The following is a 23,080-nucleotide window of genomic DNA, read 5'->3' as shown; positions in this document are numbered from 1 at the left end:
TATTGTTGGTAGTAATAAACAGCTGGGCCTCTTTCTCCACCAACTTATATTTATAATTGTGTCATTTATTGAATATATATTTGGTGAGGAAATGCAGTCTACTCCTTCCATGCTTAGGACCTCAGATTGGTTGACAAGAAGTTTCTCCAGGTTGGAGCTTAAGGTGAATTGGCTGCACATTGGTTAATAATTAGGAAACTGCCTTCCTAGCCCAATGTTGGAACAGGTAGCGACTGATGTACCAAGTACTTTCCAGCTACTATAGAAAAGACAACATACAGGGCTAGATTCAAAACAAGGAGGATGGGGCTGCAGCTCCAGTTCCTTCAATTCAAAATTTGAGCTAAAAGAGTGTAACAGAGACCATAGAACTGGACCAACCTTGGGTCAAGCTATTAGGGCTCTTACACATGGGTGTTTTGCCCAGTGTTGCGGTGTAGTTCTCTTGTATTCCACTACAGGGGAGCACAGGACAAAATGCAATTCATTCTTTATGTGCTCATACTGACACAGGTACATGTAAACACTGAATGCAGGTGGAATGCAACATGAAAACTGTCAGGCCAGTTCAATATTGTTACAGTGGCCAGGCCAAAACCAGCGGGTTGGGCAAGTTCTGCCTAGAGGAACATTATTTTAGCGGGTGGGGTCAACCTCTGTTCATGGCCCCACCTCCTCCTCTTCCTTCCCTCTAATGGCTGCTTACTTATATACTTGTGCCTGATCCACCTGACTCCTTTCAATTATGTCATAAAGGGGCAGACATGGGCATATAAGTAATGACAGCACACTGGGTTGGGTTAATTTTAAGTTGGGGCAGTATGGCTTATTGTAGGCATGGGCTGAATTTTAAAGGAAAAGTAACACTAACATTTTTTAAGTAAAAAAGCTATTCTACCCTGCACCAATAACTGCCCTATCCTACAAACCACTTAGTGGTTGAACGGTGAAGGAAGGAGCCGCATCCACTATGCGACGATCGATTGATCGAGCCTAGCCTTCTTTCTGTATAGGAAGGAGTCAGACTAGGCTTAATCAATCGATCGTCGCATAGTGGATGCAGCTCCTTCGCCCTATCGCCGTACTTCAATTGACAGGAAGCCAAGTTTTAGCAGGTATTTTCTATTAAAGCATTTAAAATACTAAGTAGTTTGCAGGATAGGGCAGTTATTGGTGCAGGGTAGAATAGCTTTTTTACTTAAAAATTTTTAGTGTTACATATCCTTTAAAGCTGAGGCACTCACTTATTAGGAGCATGTGTGTGCCTCAACATGGCTGCCCGCCCTGGCAAGGGTAGTTCTCTTCACAAAAAACTACTGTATCATGTTTTTGTTAGATAGGTTACATTGATATACTTTAAAAATTAAGCATTTTAACATTATTTCTTTAAATGTAATAAGTAAATATTAAACTCTAAGCTACAATAAAATATATAAAAAATTAAAAATGAAAAGTTTGGCACCAGCTGTTAGGGATCTATTATCGTTGAGTGTGAGCAGGTCAGGCAGGACAAAAACAAAGGAGAATGAAAATTGGTCAATGACTAAAGGAATGTATAGATGTGGTTATAACATTCCCAGGGTCTTCCAAGGACTGCAAGTTATCTCAAGAATTCATTTCAACCGCAAGTCAACAGTTAAACAATAAATAGCTACACAAATTGCTGCATAGAATGCTATGTTTGTTTATTAACCTAAACAAATATGGCAGGCAAGCTCAAAGAAATGTAAATTATTTTGGAAATGAGCATTTATCATCTCTGATAAATACTTCTCTCTGTACAATATATAAAATAATGGCCATGGGGAAGATACTTGTGCTTTTCAAAAGCACGGATAGTTTTACAAACAATATTTGTAAGATAACAATAACATCTATCCAACTGTGTTGATGTATGTAGCCATTATATAACATACTTTTATTATGTTATAGAATGGCTAATGCTTAGCGACTTTTCAATTGGCTTTTTTATACTGTTTAAATTTGTTGCCTTCTTTTCAGCTTTTACATGGGGTCACTGGCCCCAGCAGCCAAAAAGTATTGCTCTTTGAGGCTACAAATATATTGTTACTTTTTTTATTTCTTATCTTTCTATTCAGGCTCTCTCCTATTTATCCTCCAGTATTTCATTCATTTGCTAGGGCAGGGGTCGGGAACCTTTTTGGCCGAGAGAGCCATAAACACGACATATTTTAAAATGTAATTCCGTGAGAGCCATACAATATGTTTGGCCACTGTGGGGCAAGGTAGGGTGGGTGCCAAGGATGCCGGATGCGATGCGGAGGAGGGCGTGGCCTGTGCTCGGCGGATAGAAGACGTGTTGTAAGGCTAATATTACATTATCTGTAATAGATAGAAGACGTGTTGTAAGGCTAATATTACATTATCTGTAATAGATAGAAGACGTGTTGTAAGGCCACGCCCCCGTTATTTTTTTTATTAAAGATTTGGCAGCGAGCCAGATGCAGCCATCAAAAGAGCTACATCTGGCTCCCGAGCCATAGGTTCCCTACCCCTGTGCTAGGGTAAATGGCATTCTAGCAACCAGATAGCTGCAGTTTCAAAACAGAGAGTGCTGAACAAAAAGCTAAATAATTCAAAAACCACAATTAAAAAGGAATGAAGACCAAATGCAAATTATCTCAGAATATCGCCTTCTACATCATACTAAAAGTTCATTTAAAGTTGAACCACCCCATTAACTAAAAATGATAATTGTTTTAAAGTGGCTATTGACAGTGGTTATGAATTTATACCATGTAGCACAATCACAATCAGAGTCACAATCAGAAGTGCAGAATGCAGACAGACACTGCTTGCAATAAATGTTCAATTGATGTGCATTTGAACATGTTTGGAATTGTATTTTCTTTTATAAAGCCAAAAAACTGTGCGGAGGATCTGTTTCAGTTATAAACATTTCTGGAGTCTTGCACTTATTTTAGGTAGGAGGGAAAAATAAGGAATATTAATTTAGAAGCTCTGGGAAGCCTAAAGATATGGACAGATGTGCCGTCTATAAAACTGCAATTAGATTTCCCATAGGGGCTACTGCAGAACTCCAAGTCAGAGCTGCTCAAAGAGCCGGCAGTGAATTGCTGAGAGTTTTATTTCACTAGCATTGTAGCAATGTGACTTGGCCTTGCTGGGAGCCATGGGCGCCAGGGCAGAGTGAGGGGGCAGGGCCAAAGTTAGCGGGAAGGGCCCCGGGCACTGCTAGGAGGCTAGGGCCCCAATCCGAGGGGGAATAGACCTATAGCGGAACAGTATTGCCGCTCAGAGCCGCTCTGCCCAGATAAGCTCCGTGCCCGGCTCTTGTATCCAGCAGCTGGGGGCGTTCCTGTCTGCGGACAACAAAGCCTCTTCCCTTCTTCTTTAAGGCCGTGAAATTAAAGGGATGGCGAGGCGGCTGGAATGAGGCTGTGTGTATGGGGGATGGGCACAGGCTAAGATGGCTGAGCTGGGGCTAGTGAGCCTTTCTTCAGTTGGCTGAAAGTTTGCAAGAGCTGCCCGGCCCGGAGCGAACACCCCAGCGCCGCGGGTTCCTGCTGCTTGGGAAGGTGAGAGCTGACGGCCGGGTATGGGGAGCCGGAAAGGCCGGACAAAGGGACAGCTCAGGGGCTCTCCCAGGGCTGACAAAGGCAGAAAGCTTTGTGACTGGGATGACAGGAGGGGAAAGGCTGGGGGCCTGTGTGCCAGACAGTGCCGCTAGTGTTCAAGGGAAGGGGAGACCGCACATGGGATTAACGGGTCACGCCAGGAATGGCCGCAAGTCGGTACAGGGCTCTGACTTGGTGGCGGGAGGGTAGTGAGAGGGGGATTAGATTGTAGGGGGGAGGTTCCTGAGAAAATGACTGTATGTGTGGGTTCTCTGAATAAGAAGCCGGCATTAACCTGTGAATATGTGGCACTTTGAGAGCAATGACAGTGATTGGTGGCCTGTGGGGTGGCACTGAGGGACTGGGATTTGGAAATGTGGGTGGGGGATGTGAGGGAGACTGCACTCTGGGCTTTATAGAGGGGGCACTGTCAGGCGGGATAGTGAGGGAACTCAGGCCCTTTGTGTTGGGACTTTGCACCTGGGAGTTGGGGAAGGGGCACTGAGTGAGACTGAGGGGCTGGGAGTTGGGGAAGGGGCACTGAGTGAGACTGAGGGGCTGGGAGTTGGGAAAGGGGCACTGAGTGAGACTGAGGGGCTGGGAGTTGGGGAAGGGGCACTGAGTGAGACTGAGGGGCTGGGAGTTGGGGAAGGGGCACTGAGTGAGACTGAGGGGCTGGGAGTTGGGGAAGGGGCACTGAGTGAGACTGAGGGGCTGGGAGTTGGGGAAGGGGCACTGAGTGAGACTGAGGGGATGGGAGTTGGGGAAGGGGCACTGAGTGAGACTGAGGGGTTGGGGATGGGGCACTGAGTAAGACTGAGGGGCTGGGAGTTGGGGAAGGGGCACTGAGTGAGACTTGGCACCTGGGAGTTGGGGGAAGGGGCACTGAGTGAGACTGAGGGGCTGGGAGTTGGGGAAGGGGCACTGAGTAAGACTTGGCACCTGGGAGTTGGGGGAAGGGGCCCTGAGTAAGACTGAGGGGCTGGGAGTTGGGGAAGGGGCACTGAGTGAGACTGAGGGGTTGGGGATGGGGCACTGAGTAAGACTGAGGGGCTGGGAGTTGGGGAAGGGGCACTGAGTGAGACTTGGCACCTGGGAGTTGGGGGAAGGGGCACTGAGTGAGACTGAGGGGCTGGGAGTTGGGGACAGGGCACTGAGTAAGACTGAGGGGCTGGGAGTTGGGGACGGGGCACTGAGTAAGACTTGGCACCTGGGAGTTGGGGGAAGGGGCACTGAGTGAGACTGAGGGGCTGGGAGTTGGGGAAGGGGCATTGAGTGAGACTGAGGGGCTGGGAGTTGGGGAAGGGGCACTGAGTGAGACTGAGGGGCTGGGAGTTGGGGAAGGGGCACTGAGTAAGACTTGGCACCTGGGAGTTGGGGGAAGGGGCCCTGAGTAAGACTGAGGGGCTGGGAGTTGGGGAAGGGGCCCTGAGTAAGACTGTGCCTCATAAGCCTTAAGGTGTGTGTAACATGGTGGGGAATCACTTGGGTTCTGGGGTTTAAAAGGGTAAATAAGGACCTCTGTTGATGGGCTATTGTGACGCAGACTGGCATGACGTGCTGATGCATAGTGTAGATCTTGGTTAAAAAAACATCTTTTGGCTTCATGATTTGGGTGAAGGGCACTTAAAGATACTAGGTGTTTGTGGCATGGGGTGCAGTTGCACCGAGGAGATCTCTGACTGGGTGGGAAATACTATGAAGCAGACATTGGGCCTGTGATTCACTGGGTTGGAAAGTCATAGCCTTAGGACTAAATCTGTATTTGGTGGGGTTTGTACCTGGTAAATCCCATGCAACAGAATAAAGCATAACGAATAAAACACAATTGTGGCACTGGCACACAGCAAATAGTAGAGCCTATAGAAAACTGTGACAATAAACATATTTCTTTGTGTCATATTAATATAGAAATCTATAAAATTCTTAGTGAGAAGTTCCTGCACCCTAGATTTGCCTGGCACACTGTTCAATATGTAGCGTGCTACTTCTAGTGAAAACCTTTCTGTTCCCTCTAAGCAGTGCCCACATAATAGGCACTGGGGCACACAAACTTGAGCCAAAATATATATATATTTACCCCAAAACAGAGATTTAAGTGTAATGTATGGCATACATTTCCATGTAGTAATATAGTAACAAACTAATATGATGATAGTTATGTGCAACAGCTAGTCTTTTCCTCATGTTTTATAAACTGTATACAAGGTCCTATTCTTTGACTACGGCAATGCTTTTCTGACTTTTTCAGTTGAGGCTTCTGCTTGAGGCTGGAACATTCAGTATGTGCAATTAAAATTTATAGGTGCACTGCTGCTTAATTTCAAGTGCTTCAGTCAGTGCTGTTAAATGATATCCCCAGGCCCGAACTGGCCACATGTGTAGATTCTGGCAAATGCCAGAGGGGCTGCTGTAAGATTCTATGGAGCAGTGATTACGGGAGTATGAAAGGTTGGGGACTACTGCTATAGAGTATAGACAGTCACTATCCTGTACTATGAGCTATATTCCATGACCTTTATTTCCTCACTTGAAGCTATCTAATATATGTGTCAGTATTCCTTATTCCGAAGAAGCCCTCTTGAATATAAAATGCCCATTACTACAAAAAATAATTTTCAGTTTGGTTTACTTGTCCTTTAACTATGGGCTTACTTTTTGCTTTGCCAGAACAAAATCCTGGGGTAGATTTGCTTATGTTATAGAATTGTTTTTATATCTGTTTAGTCTTCTGTTGCTCAGCTTCTCTTCTTACTTCCCCAGCCAGTGGCACACTTACATTTATGTCCTAGCCGATGCACAAACACAAGACTCCATGTTTCTCCCTCAGTTCAGGCAGTAAACTAACTGGGTCACACACCCCATTTCCCTGTAACTAGTGGAATGACATTAGCAGTTCTTTGTCCGCCCTGCCTTGTGTGTGTAGCTCATGCCTTTGGTACCTTGCTCTGGTCTTCTGCATACCACTGCTATCAAGAACGAGATAATATGGGCGCCAGACAAAGAAGACTTCTAAGCAAATAGAGAGGGGGGAGTTTGAATTGGCTATAGAGTTAGTTTAAAGGGGCAACCTATTTACCAGCTGTAATTGCTTTTCTGTAGGGTGTATTTTCACTCCAAGTTCTAAAAACACTACTTGTTTTCTGCAAGCAGTAAGATAAGCTAATCCCTGGACTGTTAAATATATATATATATATATATATATATATCCTTAAAATTGCTTTCTATTTAATGGGTTAGTTCCCTTTAAGGGCTCTGGCACACGGGGAGATTAGTCGCCTGCGACAAATCTCCCTGTCCACGGGCAACTAATCTCTCTGAAATGCCATTCCACCGGCGAGAATGTGATTTCAGTGAAATCGCGGAAGTTTCCTCTCAAGGCAGTGCCTCTAAAACTTATAATAAGCGGTATGCCCTCTGAAGACTTATTCCCCATAGAGATTATCTGTAGTCAAACCTCCAATGAGAAGAGGGGTGCTTGTTTGGCTTTACATGCCAATAACTTGTTGAATCAAAACTTTACAATTTTTTTTCTTTTCTTTTCTTTTCTTTGTGGCCCATGGAAAGAGATCTTCCATGATTGATAAAGTTGTGTGCTGTACAACTGGGCCACACACAGGAGAGCCAAATTGAGAGGATCACACTGAGGAGAACTAAAAAGGTTCTGAAATAGATGGTGGCCCTTAGAACCTCAGGACATTGTAGAAGCAGAGCAATAATACTCTAATAATACAATACCAGGAGGTTCTGTTGAAACATTGCATTGAGTCCATGCATGTTGCAGTGGTTGCGCATTTAGGCTTTAAATAATCTGACCATATGAATGCATCCACCTCAAAGGAACAGTTCACCCTTCTAAAACTCATAATTTTTAAATACCAGAAATAATTGCTTTTTTCACTTATGGGTGGCATTTAATAATGCTTGATGTTGTTTGGTTCTGAATTTTTGATGGTAAAACCTGATTTTTGTATGAAAAAATTAAAAGGTTTTGGTTTTTGCATTTTTTCCCCCCGCAACTTTTTTCCATGCATTTTCAATTTGGATCTTTCCACTCATTTGTGGGAATGAGTTTAGTCGTCGTTTAAAAAAAAAAACCATGAAAAAAACTTATTTTCACTAAAACCAAAAATATGTTGGTGTTTTATAAATAAATAAATATTAATAATAATAATAATAATAATAATAATAATACGAAAACCTCAACAAATTTGCCTAGGATAGCTCCCATTGACTTCTATATGACTATGTCAGCTTTTAAGTGGCAAAGTTTTGTACTATTATTTTTTGTGGGTTTTACACTTTAATAAATTACGATTTTCTGGTGGTTTCGAGTAATAAATATAATCCATGATTTTTATGGCTAAAAAAATCAGATTAATAAAATGACACAAACTGCGAACGCTAGTAAATGTGCCCGATAATGTACTAATAAACCAATGACACTAATAATCCAGAAAAAAAACTCATGAAGTGTTTGCTAATAATGCATGTATGTGTCAAAGGAGAATATTGTAGAAAGTCAGTTTAGAAAGATTGCCAGGAAATCTGAGTGGGCCACAAAACTAAATAATTTTTATTCATAATTTTTTTTATAAATAAACAGCAATTGAAAATAAAAATTCATTTTTTGTGTTTTGTTTGAAAACACTGAGTTTTATAAAGGGTAAATTGTCACTTTTAATTTATCTTTATTCCTGATGCTATTTATGAGAATTTCTAATACAGTGGGGGTTGTTCTAAAATTGTAACCTGTAGAAATAGTTTTGATTCTGATTAATCCTTTCCTCAGCGTAACTGGCTGTACTTTCCTGTACCATTGTAATTGGGATCTTCACCTTAAAATTTGATGTTTAAATGTATCTACACAAGGACTGTACTAATGAGGTTGCCATCTGGTGCTTTCTGTCACACAGCAACCCAGGTATTAAATGGTCTCATTCATCCCTTTGGGTTGTTGCCCATGGGGAATAACACTGAAAAAAATAGCTCAAGAAAAGTATTCGTTGATGTCTTGATTGCTGAACGTACAGGCCTTTCGGAGGAATAGGAAAGTAAAAGAATTACTGCGGAATATAGCAACTAAATTAAGAAATACTTTGTGTATGCACCCATCATGTGGCTGAGAAAGTGGTAGTCCAAGCAGTTTCTTTATATTTTATGGCTTCCGTTTTACATTTTAAATGTTGCAGTTAGTTGGTTTGAAATTAATACTGCTGGATTGCTTGGAACCCTATCACCAAGAAAGAATAAATGATAATGAACAGGAATTATCTGTAATGCCAGTTACCCTTGACAGAAGACAATAATATACTCAAATAAGCTAATAATTTTAGAATAACGATCACTAGAATGTTGGCAGACCTTCTGGGCTAAGCTGGTAGGATTTTGGGATTTGCAGGGCTGCAGGTTGCCCATGCCTTTTGTAACTTATCTGATAGGCCATTCTGTACAATGAAATAGCATATGGGACATATCGATTCAATAAAGAATTAATTTGTGCTTATTAGCAGTGATGCTTTAGGGCTGTTGTGGACCCCCACATCCCCACTGTTGCCCCACTTGCACTCGGAGCAGTAAAAGTGTGTTGTATCTGTATTCTAGAGAATACCTGAAAGAAAATTTGCAAGTGCAGCTACCAATTGACCACTAGAGCAGGGACTGATATAAATGATGTATCTGTACATAATCTTCTGTTTATGTGTACTATGTTGGCAGAATAAAGATCAGTATGTTTAGCACAAGCCCTCTTCATTGAACTCATGTGAAACACAGCAATATATCAACTTGGCTGTTGGTTGTATATTGATGAATGTATATTTCCTCAGAACATGTGATAAATCCTCATCATGATTTGTTGATTTGTTTTTTTTGTCTTTCTCTTTACAGGACTTCATGCATTAAAAGGAGGCAGTAATATGTTTTTCTAAGTGCAGTGGGACAAAGAACCCCCTACATGACATATATTACAATGTTTAATACTACAGAAATTGATGATGAAAAAGATGGCCCTGAGACATGCCCCAAGAACACTATGGAATCCCCAAAGCCTTTATCTTATAGTTCTACTAGTCCTTTGGCAATGAGTACCTCTGTGCAGAGTCTTCATGATGGCATGGCCATGAAGATGGGAAACTTGCAAAAATTTGATGTGCCTGATATCCCAGCACTAAAAGCTAAAGAGGAGCCTGGAGAATTAAAATATTATCATGAATCGCCTGACTCTAGAAATGAACTTAAGTGTGGTCTCTGTTTTGAGACATTTCAGTATGTGTCAGAGTTTATGTTTCATGATCAAATTCATAAAGCCACTAATCGCTTTGAATGCCAACTCTGTGGACGGCAATTTCAAAGCACATCCAACTTAAAGGACCATTACAATGTACACACAGGTGAACGTCCCTACAAGTGTGAATTGTGTGCCAAAGCTTTTACTCAGTCTTCCTCTTTATTAACTCATAAGCGCACTCACACCATGGAAAACCCCTACAAGTGTGAGGTGTGTGGGAGACTCTTTAGAGATGCCTCCAATTTTGTAAAACATCGGCGTCTTCACAGCCAAGCACAGCAGTTGGGCAGGCAAGCCCACTCAGCAAGCCAAATCATTTCAGAAAAACCATATCAATGTTCTTATTGTGAGAAATCCTTTAAACGCACTTCTGATTTAAAAGACCACGAGCGTGTCCACACTGGGGAAAGGCCATATCGCTGCAGGATATGCCAGAAATGTTTCACTCAGTCTTCTGTGTTAACTGGGCACATGCGTATTCATACAGGAGAGAGGCCATTTCACTGTGATATCTGTGGCAAGACCTTTAACAATTCTTCCAACTTTAAAAAACACCAGCGTACACATTCTGTGCAAGATATGTTGGCAAATGTCTCCAGAGATGCTAGATTCTCCCATTATAAGCAACCTTTGAGGAGCAAGAATGGCATTGGATTTTCCAGGGGTATAAATGCTATATCTTATGGTAAAGATATAAGTGTAAACCAAACCAGAACATTTCCAAAGATGAACCTGAATGAAGAAGACTGCGAACTTGTTTTAGAAAAAAATACCTCTCAGGGAAATGGTGACGTGATCCACGATGTAGATGATCTATCCTCTCCATGTGCTGGAGTAACAAATCTTACGAAACACACAGATGAAAACATTTCTGAAGCTAAAGAAACTGGGGCAACGGTTATTTTTCACAGTGACGAGGTAATAGCAATTGATGATACTGATGATAAAGAGGACTTAGGTGCTGAATTTGAAACCAAAGAGCTTAGCCCTAAAGATAAGTTTGAGAAACAAATCTTGCCAAAACTGGCAAGGTCAACAGGGCCTAGATACAAAATCACCACCCCATATTGGGATAACTATATAAAACACAGTTTTAACCATAAAATGGAATTAAATCCATATATTACTGGAGAAGATCTTGTCAAAACGTGTCTCCAGTCTCAGGATGAGGGTCTCAAGGAAGCTAGAAATGAAGATGGGTCAACATATGACCTATCTAAGGACCTGGAAGTATGTCGACCTGAGAAGCTGAGCTCAGGGATGGACAAAGAACAGCATGAAAGTGAAGTAATTAGCGATGGCAGTAGTTCATCAGACATAGGGGAATCTGAAAACCTGTTGCTCGAAAGGACCATGGGATGTTGGAATCAAAGTATAGACGACACAATTGACTATCAGGATGATGATGACGATCTTCTGTTTCTTGAGATGGAATCCAAACCGTATATCTGCTTTGTGTGTTCAAAGCGTTTTAAAAGGGCAACAGACTTAAAGGAACACTTGCGTGTCCATACAGGTGAAAGGCCATTTGTTTGCCAGGTTTGTGGCAAAGGTTTCACACAGTCCTCTGCCCTTTCCAGTCATCAGCGAATCCATACTGGTGAGAAGCCTTTCCAGTGTGAAATTTGTTATAAGAGATTCAACAACTCTTCCAACTTCTCTAAACACAAGCGAGTTCACACAGGAGAGCGCCCGCATAATTGCCCTATATGTGGCAAAAGTTTTCAGGAAAAGCGGAGGGTAAAGAGGCACTTGAGAGCTGTTCACCAGATTCAGGAGTAAAGGGGTTTCCTTGTTGTTTACACCTGTCTGGATCAACAGAGGAATGTCTCTCAGTTTTTTTTATATTTTTTTTTTGGGAATCGTTAGTTTTTAAAGAATGTTCTGTTACAATAATAGAACTCTAAGACAAGGCATCTGTCAAACAACTTCATATTTATATGGTTCAGACGGCTGCAAATATGCATCTGTAAATTTCAAGGTCAGATCTGATTTAACATATTTAACCTGACAATTTTGCTAAAAAGCAGGAAAATGGGAACAAGGAACTGCCCCACAATGTTTGATGTGTGTATGATCCTATTAGTAATAAGCTAAATTGGTCTTTATATTGGCAGTCTAATCCCAGGCTCCCCAAAAAACACTGGTCACGTACCGCTTTAAACCTACAGTATTACAAGCAAATATCAAAGGGCCTTAAACATTTTATATTGCTTTTTTTCCATGACCCCTTGTTTTGTTATTACAGTTGCACATTTGTTTTTGTAAAGCTGTCCAGCTGTTTCAGATGTATTTATTTACCATTTGATCTTGTATCATTAGTTCGCTTCACAACTGTACAGACACTATGAGACAATGTCCTTTTGATTTCAGACGTTGCTAAATACCTACTACGGGGTTAGTAGGGATGGGAATTTAAGGGTTATCCTAAAGTTCACAAGTATCCATATTTATTACTTTATTTGCCACAGCAATCATCCTTCATCTAACATACTTCTGTATTGCTTGCTCCTACTAGACCTGCACACATTTTCTAAATCGAAAATATCTTGACTGAAATACACTGTAAAATAGAAATGACTGTCATTAAACCAGTCATTCCTCATTTAAAGGGCCACTATACAATTGTTGCAGCATTTTGCTTAGTACAGTATCGTGCTATACTATGGCTGATATTTGCATATGGTATATGTCTGTACATCTGCATCCTTAGGAAGGTTTTTCTTGGTGGAGCTATGCCTGTGATAAACCAATTGTGGTTGTTGTCAACTGGCCAAGCCTCCACATGATGGCATGCCACGTTTGCTTTTTGAAAGTGGACTGAAAATAAAGGTAATATGGCTGTGGCTAAACAGCCAGTAAACAATGGAAGTTTACAGAATTCTGGAACTGCCAGTAGAGGCATATACTTCTCCATTGCAGTCAGACAACACACAGTAATGGCTAAGAGGGTATCCTCTTGGTATATCAGTTAGCCAAACCAGTCTGCAATTAAAACAGGAGGTAAAGAGGCCCTTTGCATTTAGTCTGTATAAATGAGAGCCACCTTCAAACCATTGACTGTTAACATTAGCTTACTGTGCTGCATTCCTCTAAGTTCACAAACTGCTGAATTTATCAGTGGCAAAAATCTGGATTTCCTGTGGTATATACAGTCCTTGCCATGTGGTCCTTATACACACAGGTATTAATCTTCTTAATTTGGAGGCACAAGGAGGCAGTGCTGAACAATACTGTATTCTGCTTGGTTTGCCTGTTGTATGTTTGTGATATATTAACCCTTTTCATTTTTTTTTTTAACCTAAAAAAAAGTTTGATCTGTATTTTAGTATGTGTCTTATCACTCAGAATTATGAAGAAACTGTTTTTTTTTTTTTTTTTTTTAATACCAACTGGCCTTGGTAGCCCCTTTTTGTTTTTTTTGGTCTTAGTAACAGCCCATAAAATACTACCTATATTATGTGTTTTTTTGTTTTTTTTTACCTCTAATCTTGCATATTGGCCTCCAACCTAACGGGAGTAATCTTACATGTAGTGGCCACATATGCAAATAGAAGGTTAAATACGAAGCAGATTAGAATCAAGATCAACAAGTATCAACACCATCACTAACTTGATCTTGTATTTTTGTGGCTTTTGAATTCTTTCTGTTCTGCTATGCTATATCTGGTTTCTAGCGTCAAAGAAACTGGTCAACAGGAAGCAGAATGCAACACGAGAATCTGTACTATTTGCTTATATTTCTAGTCAGCCACTCTCTAATACATCTTCCAGTCTGTCATTGCCAGCTGCTGCCTAGTTCCTAAGGCTGGTAACCCCTAACAACCACATGGTGGTTGAAATCGCAAACCAGAGGGATGTTATGCAAATGTTAATGCAGAAATACAAAATGCAAAAACCATACTGGACGCGTGACATTTTGTCACAGCAACTTTTGCAACAGGGGTCTGAAAGATCCTGTTCTTTTTACTGGTGTGTACGAGCATTTAATTAAAAGGGTAACTGACAAATCAATAAACATTTGCCCAGAGTTTAATGGATATTTAACAAAGCTGTTTCACCAATACATTTTATTTTTTTCCCCTTACAGTTTTTTTTTTTAAGGTGTAGCAGGTCTGCGAATTAAATGTTCTTTTACTTTTTATATTTAGATGTTTGCCATTTCAAGTTGCTGGTTTTGAGCTGAAATCCTTGAACCAATATAAATGGCAGCAGAAAAAAGATAAATGTAAAGACAATTTAAACGTCTATTTTAGAATAAAGAAATTGACTGTGGAACTGTTTGAATTAAAATTCATGTCTTGCCTATAATTGGAAGGAATTTGCTAAATATTGGGAAATGTTGAAAGGACATAGAATTCATCTGATGCCTTCATTTTGGTCCCAAAGCTCAGCTGATACCTGTGAAATACACAATTTGGGGCAGATTTATTCAATTGAAAAATGTTGCTGACTACTGTACCACTTTCAAAACTACCATCAGTTAATTCAAATTTTTTTTAAACTAGCAAATTCTCAACTACGTCAATTACAGGAAGAATTCAGTAGAAGTACTTGATGCCCCCATAGATTTTAGCTTGTGATTTGTTTTTTTATATTCATCATAGGCGGCATATTTCAAAACAAAATGCCAAAAGAGTTGATTTACAGAAGAATAGATTATTTTTCTTTGGTATTGAGCATCTTTGCATTGACAAATCAGCCCCATTGTGTGTTAAAGGGATTCTGTCACAAGAAAACCTATTGGTAAATCTACTCCAGCAGGATCCAGCATTTAAATCTGTTTTTTTATATTTTATTTTGAAATTTGACATGTGGCTAGACATGTTACTATTTTTCCAGGTGCCACAGCCATGTGTGATAAACTTTAGTCACACTTTACTGCTGCGCTGCAAGTTGGAGTGATATCACCCCTTCCTTCCCCCCCCCAGCAACCGATCAGCGGAACAATGGGAAGGTAATAAGATAGCAGCTTTGTGACACTTCCATTTTTAACAATGCTCCCATACCCCACCTAGTGGTAAATATGAGAAAATCTCTCAATAGAGTCTGGCCCATGACTTCCCCAGTTTCATTGAGTAAGGAGAAACAGGTTATCTTAAAGCAGTTCTATTGTGTAGTGCTGGCTCCTTCTGAAACCTCAGAATTAGGCACTGAGATGGCATCTACACACCAATAAATGTATACAAAAACATATGTTGGTTCAAGAATAACATTTAAAAGAGAAAGTGAATTATTTGCAGTATACATAAAGAAATAAAACCGATGCCATAAAAATCATCATAAAATCCCTTTAAAGCATTTTGAAGTAAAGAATGATCCTGAATATTTAGCTAAACTGAACCATTTACTGCAGCATACTTTCATATAGACCAAACCCTATAAGGCAAGGGAGATTGAGTAGGAGGTATGAGATCCATTACCCATAAACACATTAGGGTTAAACTACAGAGGAGATTTTATAGAATGGTTTTGGATCAGTAAATTGCATCCTAGTTGGATGTAATTGATGGAAAATAATCTGATTGGCATAAAAAAAATCTGATGTGTAAACTACTTGGTAGCTTTGCCATCCAACAAGACATGCCTGTCTGAAGGGAATGTTACATGCTGCATCTGACAGGATCAAATCTGATGGTAAACTCTGACCCACAAAATCTGATCAAAATCTCTGTGTAGATTAGCCCTTAGTTAGAAACTCCATCATATTTTGGTGTAATTTTACAGTCATGTTTTTAAATCTTTATTATTGACCTGGTTTGCTTTTTCACTGTAATATGAAGGCCCCCGTGTTCATGTTAAGTAAGTTAACAAAACACCATTGAGGTCTCTATAAGGTTTAAATTTCCTTTTTTAGACAGTATAGCCCACTTTTTCATCATTGGCTTAATGAATAGGGCTTGTGTTGAGCTTAAGTTTTTCCTATTGTTTTAAGTCAAACCAGTAGTCCACTGAAAAGTCTCTGTATAATGAAATGCTCTTTATCTAAGGGTGAAGACACACAGAGCTACTGGTAGCGGCTACTAAAATAGACAATGCTGATCCTTTACTGATAACTGTCTCTGTGTGTTTTAGCAGAGGCAATTCTCAGTATTGTCTGTGGAAGGGTATTTTTTGGAGTTTAGTAGCCATGAAAAAGTAGCTGCTACTAGTAGCTCTGTGTGTCTTCACCCTAAAAAGATAGGCTGTAGCTGGGGAGGACTGAAGCAGAATAATAGGAGAAGGCGGGCAACAGTTATCCATGTGTTCACATTATAATGTTTTGTTTTTTTCACTGCTGCATTATATAGTGTTCTTTATTTGCCTGCTTATTCACTTTTTAATGTCTGTCTTTTAATAGGATCACTTTTTTGCAATTTGTGAAAGAAATTCATTGAAACCCCAAATGGTTGTGATTTTTTTTTTCCCCTCAAGCTCAAAAATTGGCCTCGATTCTTGCCAACACTCTGTTAAAAAAAAAAAAATCTTATGCTTTTTGTACTGATTATTAAAGGGACACTATATTAACAGAAATGAAAGTCACTACGAACTTCTTGGCTTATTTCTTATGGTGTTTTGTAACTAGCAAAACCTTTATTGACATGGCAGGAATTGTTGAGCATTCTTCAGTGGGACCGCCATCGCACGTGCGGGTTTGTGACGTATGTGCGGGTTTGTGACAGTCCCACAATTGTTTGGTGATCACACTAATACTTTGGGCACAACTCGCTGTAAAGGAAAGTGAATAATAAATATTATTGCATGGTCACTGTGAATTTTCACACAAGATAAGTAGCCACGCACATTATAAATGTAAAGGGGATCTTACCCCATTTATACAAACCTCATAAATAAATGGGCTCCCCATTGCATGTATTGTGTGTGCAGCTCCTCATCTTTTGTGTATCCAGTGAGTACATTTGTTTCTTGCATCCAAGATGAGTTGGCGCCACTTCAGTATATGGCTAATCTGGGAGGTGCAGCTGAGAAACAACTTAATTTCCCCACAACTAAAAGTGGAGAAAATCCCTGTAATAAGTACTAGGAAGGGGAAAAAATCCAACAAAATACAAAGTTAAAATTTCAAAATGTAAATTTCAATTAGGAGCAAATGAAGTGTTTGGGCTTTGAAAAGGGATAAAAGTAGGCAAAGCTACATTATACTTAGCATGTGAGTGTTTTAATACTGGTAGCTATCTGCACTAAATACTTTGTTTACTAATGTATACCATTTTTGTACTATGGTGATGATTCATATTTTTAGATAAATAAAGATACTAGTAAGGAAAAAAAAAGCCCAGGTCTCTTTGGAAGCCTTTTTTTTGGGGGGGGGGGGGCATGGAAATTAAGTAACCTGGGAAAGAGTGGCTACCCAGGTTTGGGATGTTTCAGTAGGTTTGAAGCTGCTTAGATCACTATGCAATGTCCTCTGCTTGTTCTGTAAATGCTGTTGCTTAGGTGGGAGCAGCCATAATACAAGGTTCAAGTCTCAAAGTTTTAAAGATTTTTTTTTTTTTGCGGATATTTTCATTTAGGACTCATTCACTTTACGATACTTTTTATATTCAGTAGTTAAGAATGGTGTAGAGCAGGAATCCCCATCCTTTTTTTTAACCTGTGAGCCAAGAGTTGGAGAGCAACACAAGCCTGAAAAATGTTCCTGGGGTTACAAATAGGGGCTCTGATTAGGCAGCACCTATGTGGACTGGCAGCCTATAGAAGGCTCTGTTTGGCAGTACATCTGGTTTTTATGCAACCAAAACTTGCCCAAAAGCCAGGAATTAAAAAATAAGCAGCTGCTTTGAGGCCACTGAGAGCAACATCTAAGGGGATGGCGAGTAACATGTTGCTCCTGAGCCACTGGTTGGTGAGTCTCCAGTTCCCTTTTAGTTGGAAAACTGTTCTGGACCCAGCGAGTACACAAACTACTTTCCAAGTCAGCACAAGTTTCATTTTGTGACTGACCAGACCGATTCCAGTTTCACAACCATTTAGTATTTTTTTTTTTTTTTATTTCAACCTGCAGATTTTGCTTCAGGTTCAGTAGTAGGCCACATCTTTTGTGGATGATTTGGCATTCAGTGCATCCCTAACAGAAATAAGTCTTTGTGTAAATTGAAGTTTTCCGCAGCTACATGGCTACCTCCGATATTGTCCCTAAATTTGCCTACTGCTTACTACGCAAATGTAAATGTTAGAGGCTATCCAGAAATGCAGGTTCAAGGCCATTATTTTTAAAGCTGTGTTAAAATAGGGGTGCAGAAATGCAATTTTTTAAATAATAAATAAATGTTAAGGTATGTGCACTATGTGTCCCAGATCCTCCATCGCTGTATCCAGGAAATCTGATTCCTGCTAATAGATAATTGATGCTTGTTTCCATAAAAACTGAACATAGATCAGCTACTACAAACATTTTTAAGGAGATGATAGCCTAATCAATTGTTTTTCAAATAGATACTCTTACTTCCCTGAGTTAACGGTATGTCTGAGACATACTGGTCAATGGCTGCTTTGTTAGCTGTTTCCGCACATGAATGAAAACAAATCTTTACCTAAATATTGCTTGCTTTGTTATGGCTTACTGAATGGTTATAGTAAAATAAAGAGAACAGTAAAAGCTACTTCTAAAGACTTTAAAAGTACAACTTTACCAACTTGGTCCTACATTGTGCATTCTCTTGGTAACCCAGCGGCTTATATGGTGGTTCCATAGGCTCACATGGTATGAAGCACAATCTTCTCTAAAAAGATCTATCTATGGATTTGGCTTATATAGAAATTCTTTATGTGACTGGTCGGATTTCAAGACATTATGGGGCTTGTTTATAAACACTGGCCAAATTTGCACCTGGGCAGTAACCCATATCAACCAATCAGTGATTACATTTTTCTAGCCAGCTGTAGGTATAACAATGAAAATAGACTTCTGAATAGTTGCCATGGGTTACTGCCCTGGTGCAAATTTGCCTATTGGTTATAATTTACTCCCAGTATTGTGGAGTACAACCAATTGGTGCCAAAGGTCATGTTGCCTTGTTCCCCATTTGAAGTTTGAAGCATAAAATATTTTGTTTTTGCACACCAGTTAAGTTACAGTTGAAAATAGACAGAAATTTTAACAAATGCTATGCAGTAATGAATCCAGATTCTTACCAGGAAATTAACCCTTATTTTCTTCACAGAGGATCAGGGCAAGTGTCTGTATTAAACAGTTATCGAGTGCGTTTGGGCTTCCTACAGATAAAGGACAAGTCAACCCAGAAAATAATTTTTTGCCTAATAAAAGATAGCTAAATTCTAAGCAACTTTGCAATACACTTTTATTACAAGTTTGTAATGGTTTAACGTTATTTGTATATATAATTGGTATTAAAAGCAGTGTTTGTCTGTCCTTTTCTATTCTATGCTCTGGTGGCGCTGACCCTTGAAACAATGTAATACCAACCAGCAGACTGACAGACCTGCCTTGCTGGAGGAGACTTGCTTTTGCAACATTGTTTAAAAAGAAACAACTAGGAGCAATTATATTTACAAATAACTTTTCAAAGACTGAACAGTTTTAATTCATATTGGAAAGTTGCTTATTTTTGGGGTTGACGTCCTATAAGGAGGGTCATTATAGATGGCGGCACAAGTGGGAAGGCGTTTCTGGTTAAGTGTCACCATCTTGTAAGATGGTGGCTTTGTAAAGAGTGGTAACCATTCTTCAGTAGCACCTTTTTAGCTAAAGAACTAGCAAAAACTAGATTCTTATCATTGTCCCTTTAAATAGATTATACCATAATCAGAGATGAGCTTAACATTTGATTTCAGTTGATTAGCCAGGTGCCACAAAAGTGAAAGAATGCTTCTTTAACTCATTATCATTAGATCTTGCTTAGTCCTTTGTTGAGATATGAAAAGTGTATTCTTTACTCACCCCCTGCTGACGCCTGTTGGTGGATGCCCTATTGGGGAATGTAGATAAAAGAATACATAAGCTTTAACTGAGATCCCAGCCAAGGTAGGCTGTGCACTCTGCTTTCAGAAAAATTTATGAGCAAATGAGTGTTTAACCAAATCTTTACCCATTTTGGCCTTAGGAGCCCCTAGTCACTGCTATGGGGCTTTTTTTTTTTTTTTTTTTACACAATGTTAAATATACATATAGAAACAATTCTCCCTCAACTGCAATGTTTGATAACCCTTAATATTTTGATGACTCTATACCTGTAAGGACAATGGAACCCCGCTCATCCAGCTTTCTAAAAGTGACTCCCCAAGAAAAGCACCATGAACATGCACAAAGCTCCATTGGCTTCTAGTGCACATGCTTCTTCTGGCTATCAATTTATGATTGCACACCAAGGGGCATATTTATTAACACTGGAGAAAAAAACATCACTGATGATGTTGCCCATAGAAACCAATCAGCAATTAGATCTGAACAGTCACCTACATATTGGTAAACAAAAGCAAAAGTATAATTGGTTGCTATGAGCAACATCACCGTTGCTGTGTGTTTCCAATGTTAATACATACATCCCCCAAATGTGATATAGCCACCATCCTACTCTACTTTTTCAGTTTAGGTACAGGGATAGGGGAAGCTGCCGGGGACAGGGAGCATTAGATGTTGTTTGGGAGGGCTCTTTCTGGGGAAGGCAATTTACAAAAAAAAATGATGAGCGAATCTGTCCCGTTAAAAAAAAAATTGTGAAACTGCAAAGATTTGGGAAATGTGGAAAATGTTCCATGTCAAAAAAAAGAAGCATGCAACATTTTTTTTACCCCCGTGACTAAGGTCCCCTATGCAGTTGCACCTAAAGTTACGTCACTGTGTATAACTGAGCAAAGTGATTGCAACAGATGGTTTACAGTATCTAGTAGAATTAAGTCTAAAACAACTGGACTTTTTCTGAGTTTTTCTTGAAAACGTTTCACCACTCATCCGAGTGGCTTCTTCAGTTCAAATGACTGGTAGGGAATTCCCCGGTATTTAAACTCTTGATGGTAGTAGAGTCACAGACATCCAATCACAATGGTTCCATTGAACTTGTTCAGTTAGGTGTTAGCTGATGGTTCATTAACAGATGGTTCATGATTTGGCCAGATATATTATGTCAGCTATTTTTTCAGGTCAATGTATAAACTAGTGAGCCACGTTTACATTTCTTTTTTAATGGAAGGGATATCTTGCTAAACAATTTCTTGCCTCTTTCTGTACTTAAAATCCATGTGGGGTTATGATATATGTAAATGCATACACTGCATGATAAAATGTACATAATATCTGGAATGGGTGCTGCTGGGGACATCAGGTACATTATACTGCCTACAGTAATGAGAAAGCCTAGTGGGGTGACGCCACAAGGGAGGTCTTCCAAAAGTAATCATTTCCAGGATTGGGCCGTTCCAGGGCTCAGTTTGTATGGCAAATATGTTATATTATTTAGAATATAGATGTTTTGCTAATAACCTTGTGAGCCTTCAAATACTTATGGCTGGCTTGGCATCAGTTGGGCAAAGTAAAGAACATTTTTATACCCCTGCCCATAATCTTGTTTCCTATTAGTATCTTCATTGTAAAATTCCTGTGGCCCTGCCAGTAGCCTGTCCATTGAGTGGGGAATGGTTTCTTCCTGCAGAGTTGTGTGTGATTCTTTGTTGGACTGTTACAAGCAAAGTCTCTTTCCATTATAACTCTCTTGTACAGTTATAATGGCGTTTAATTTATACAAAAACTGTGATGTTAAAGTAATTAAAACAGACAGATGTTATGCACAGTGTAACTGCTCTTCTGTTTTGTTAGATGAACGGATCAGAACAGCAGGAAGTGATGTCTTCTCTTTACTGATGCCCCGTACGCTGACCAACTTGCTGTTTAAGCAAATTACATTTTCAAGCTTGCCCAATCAAAAAACAAACTGATATGCGTAGTTAGATATTGATCTAGATCATCAGGCCACTACAAGCATATCAAAAATTGCAAAAATAGTTTGATAGGTAAGTGTATGGCCGGCTTACGTCCTTTCCACTGGGTAGCACATTCTATGTATTACTGCTATGACAATACGGAATGACAATTTCTGTCTTGGTATTGGTGTCTACTTAAACCCATATCAAAGTTTCTTTTAAATACCTTTTAAAATAAACGAATAGTGTGCTGACCTGCCATCATCACGCTCTTTTACGCTTGCATTCATTTTCATATTCACCACTCTTATGATTCCAAATAAGCGAGAGATTAAACAGATGAAAAAAATGAAATTGTTGTAGAAAACAAACAAAGAAAATAAGCTTAACTTTCTTTACATATCACTCATAGGCTATATTTTATTTATAGACGCAAATCATATTTAAGATGCACTACTGCAAGATGTATAGAATTAAGTGTTCAGTGTTATGGAACTTGCAAACATTTCTCTTCCAGAATCCTCTTGTTCAGCTTCTGTGAGGACAATGGAACTAGTGGTAACACAACCTCTGCTATAGAACCAATAGGCTAGGTTATGGACCTCTGTTCCACAGACAAGGCATTATGCTGCAAATCTACGTACTATTCAAACTTACTACTTTTTAAACTTGATTGTATCTGTAATGGCTATAATGAGGGACTAAGACACCTCCAACTGTGTGAAAGAATTGTTCTATAGGCAAATAACATATTCTGTAATGTAAATTCTAAGCTAATTCAAGCTCCCGTGGCAATGTAGGGGACATATGTATGAAACGTCTGGTTCGCTTTTATATAACAAATGCCGTTTAAATTACTTTTGCATAATCTTGCTATCCTAACCCTCTAAATAAAACCCAGTGCTCTGGGAAACCATGAGCAAAGATGACGTGTAGCAGATGTATCCCGATACACTTAGTAAAATGTATGTCTTATGACTGGGTTCATTGGCCAATGGGGCTGGATTGGATAATGCCTCTATATTAACATGAGAACAACACTGCAAACCATGAAACTAGAGTTTTTACTAAACTGTTGTATTAATAACAAATAAAATTTTAGAAAGTCAACTTGTTTTTGAGTGTTTCATTAAAACAAACAAAAAAACTTCTTCTAAAGTCCTTCTGAAAACCGAGAAAGGTTAGGGTCAAGGGCTCTTGCCTGCAACCCCTGTGTTCACCCTTAGGTCAGGTGGGTTAGGGATGAAATTTGGGTGACCATTGCAGGTGCAGGTCAGACTAGGGAATACACTCTCTCTGTTCCCGTAGTTTCCCT

The 23,080-nt window shown here is 39.7% G+C and overlaps 1 protein-coding gene and 1 long non-coding RNA gene across 2 annotated transcripts; both read left to right on the top strand.

Moving 5' to 3' along the window:
• Positions 1-3,051: 3,051 nt before the first annotated feature.
• On the top strand, positions 3,052-17,162 carry znf229 (zinc finger protein 229). The gene is made up of 2 exons (XM_004916209.4): positions 3,052-3,560; positions 9,489-17,162. Exon 2 carries the CDS (start codon positions 9,556-9,558, stop codon positions 11,668-11,670), a length of 2,115 nt encoding a protein of 704 aa, XP_004916266.1. The 5' UTR covers positions 3,052-3,560; positions 9,489-9,555; the 3' UTR covers positions 11,671-17,162.
• Positions 17,163-20,945: 3,783 nt separating this feature from the next.
• LOC116412292 lies at positions 20,946-22,875 on the top strand. The gene is made up of 2 exons (XR_004223643.1): positions 20,946-21,855; positions 22,283-22,875. It is a non-coding gene; the product is annotated as an uncharacterized LOC116412292 (long non-coding RNA).
• Positions 22,876-23,080: the final 205 nt, after the last annotated feature.

Source organism: Xenopus tropicalis, chromosome 7 (genome assembly GCF_000004195.4).
Source record: "Xenopus tropicalis strain Nigerian chromosome 7, UCB_Xtro_10.0, whole genome shotgun sequence".
NCBI classification, from domain to species: domain Eukaryota; kingdom Metazoa; phylum Chordata; class Amphibia; order Anura; family Pipidae; genus Xenopus; species Xenopus tropicalis.
This window is presented reverse-complemented; position numbering and strand designations above follow the sequence as displayed.

Excerpts from the sequence above, each read along its gene's own strand:
- znf229 (XM_004916209.4), top strand. The coding sequence starts at position 9,556 with ATGACATATATTACAATGTTTAATACTACAGAAATTGATGATGAAAAA.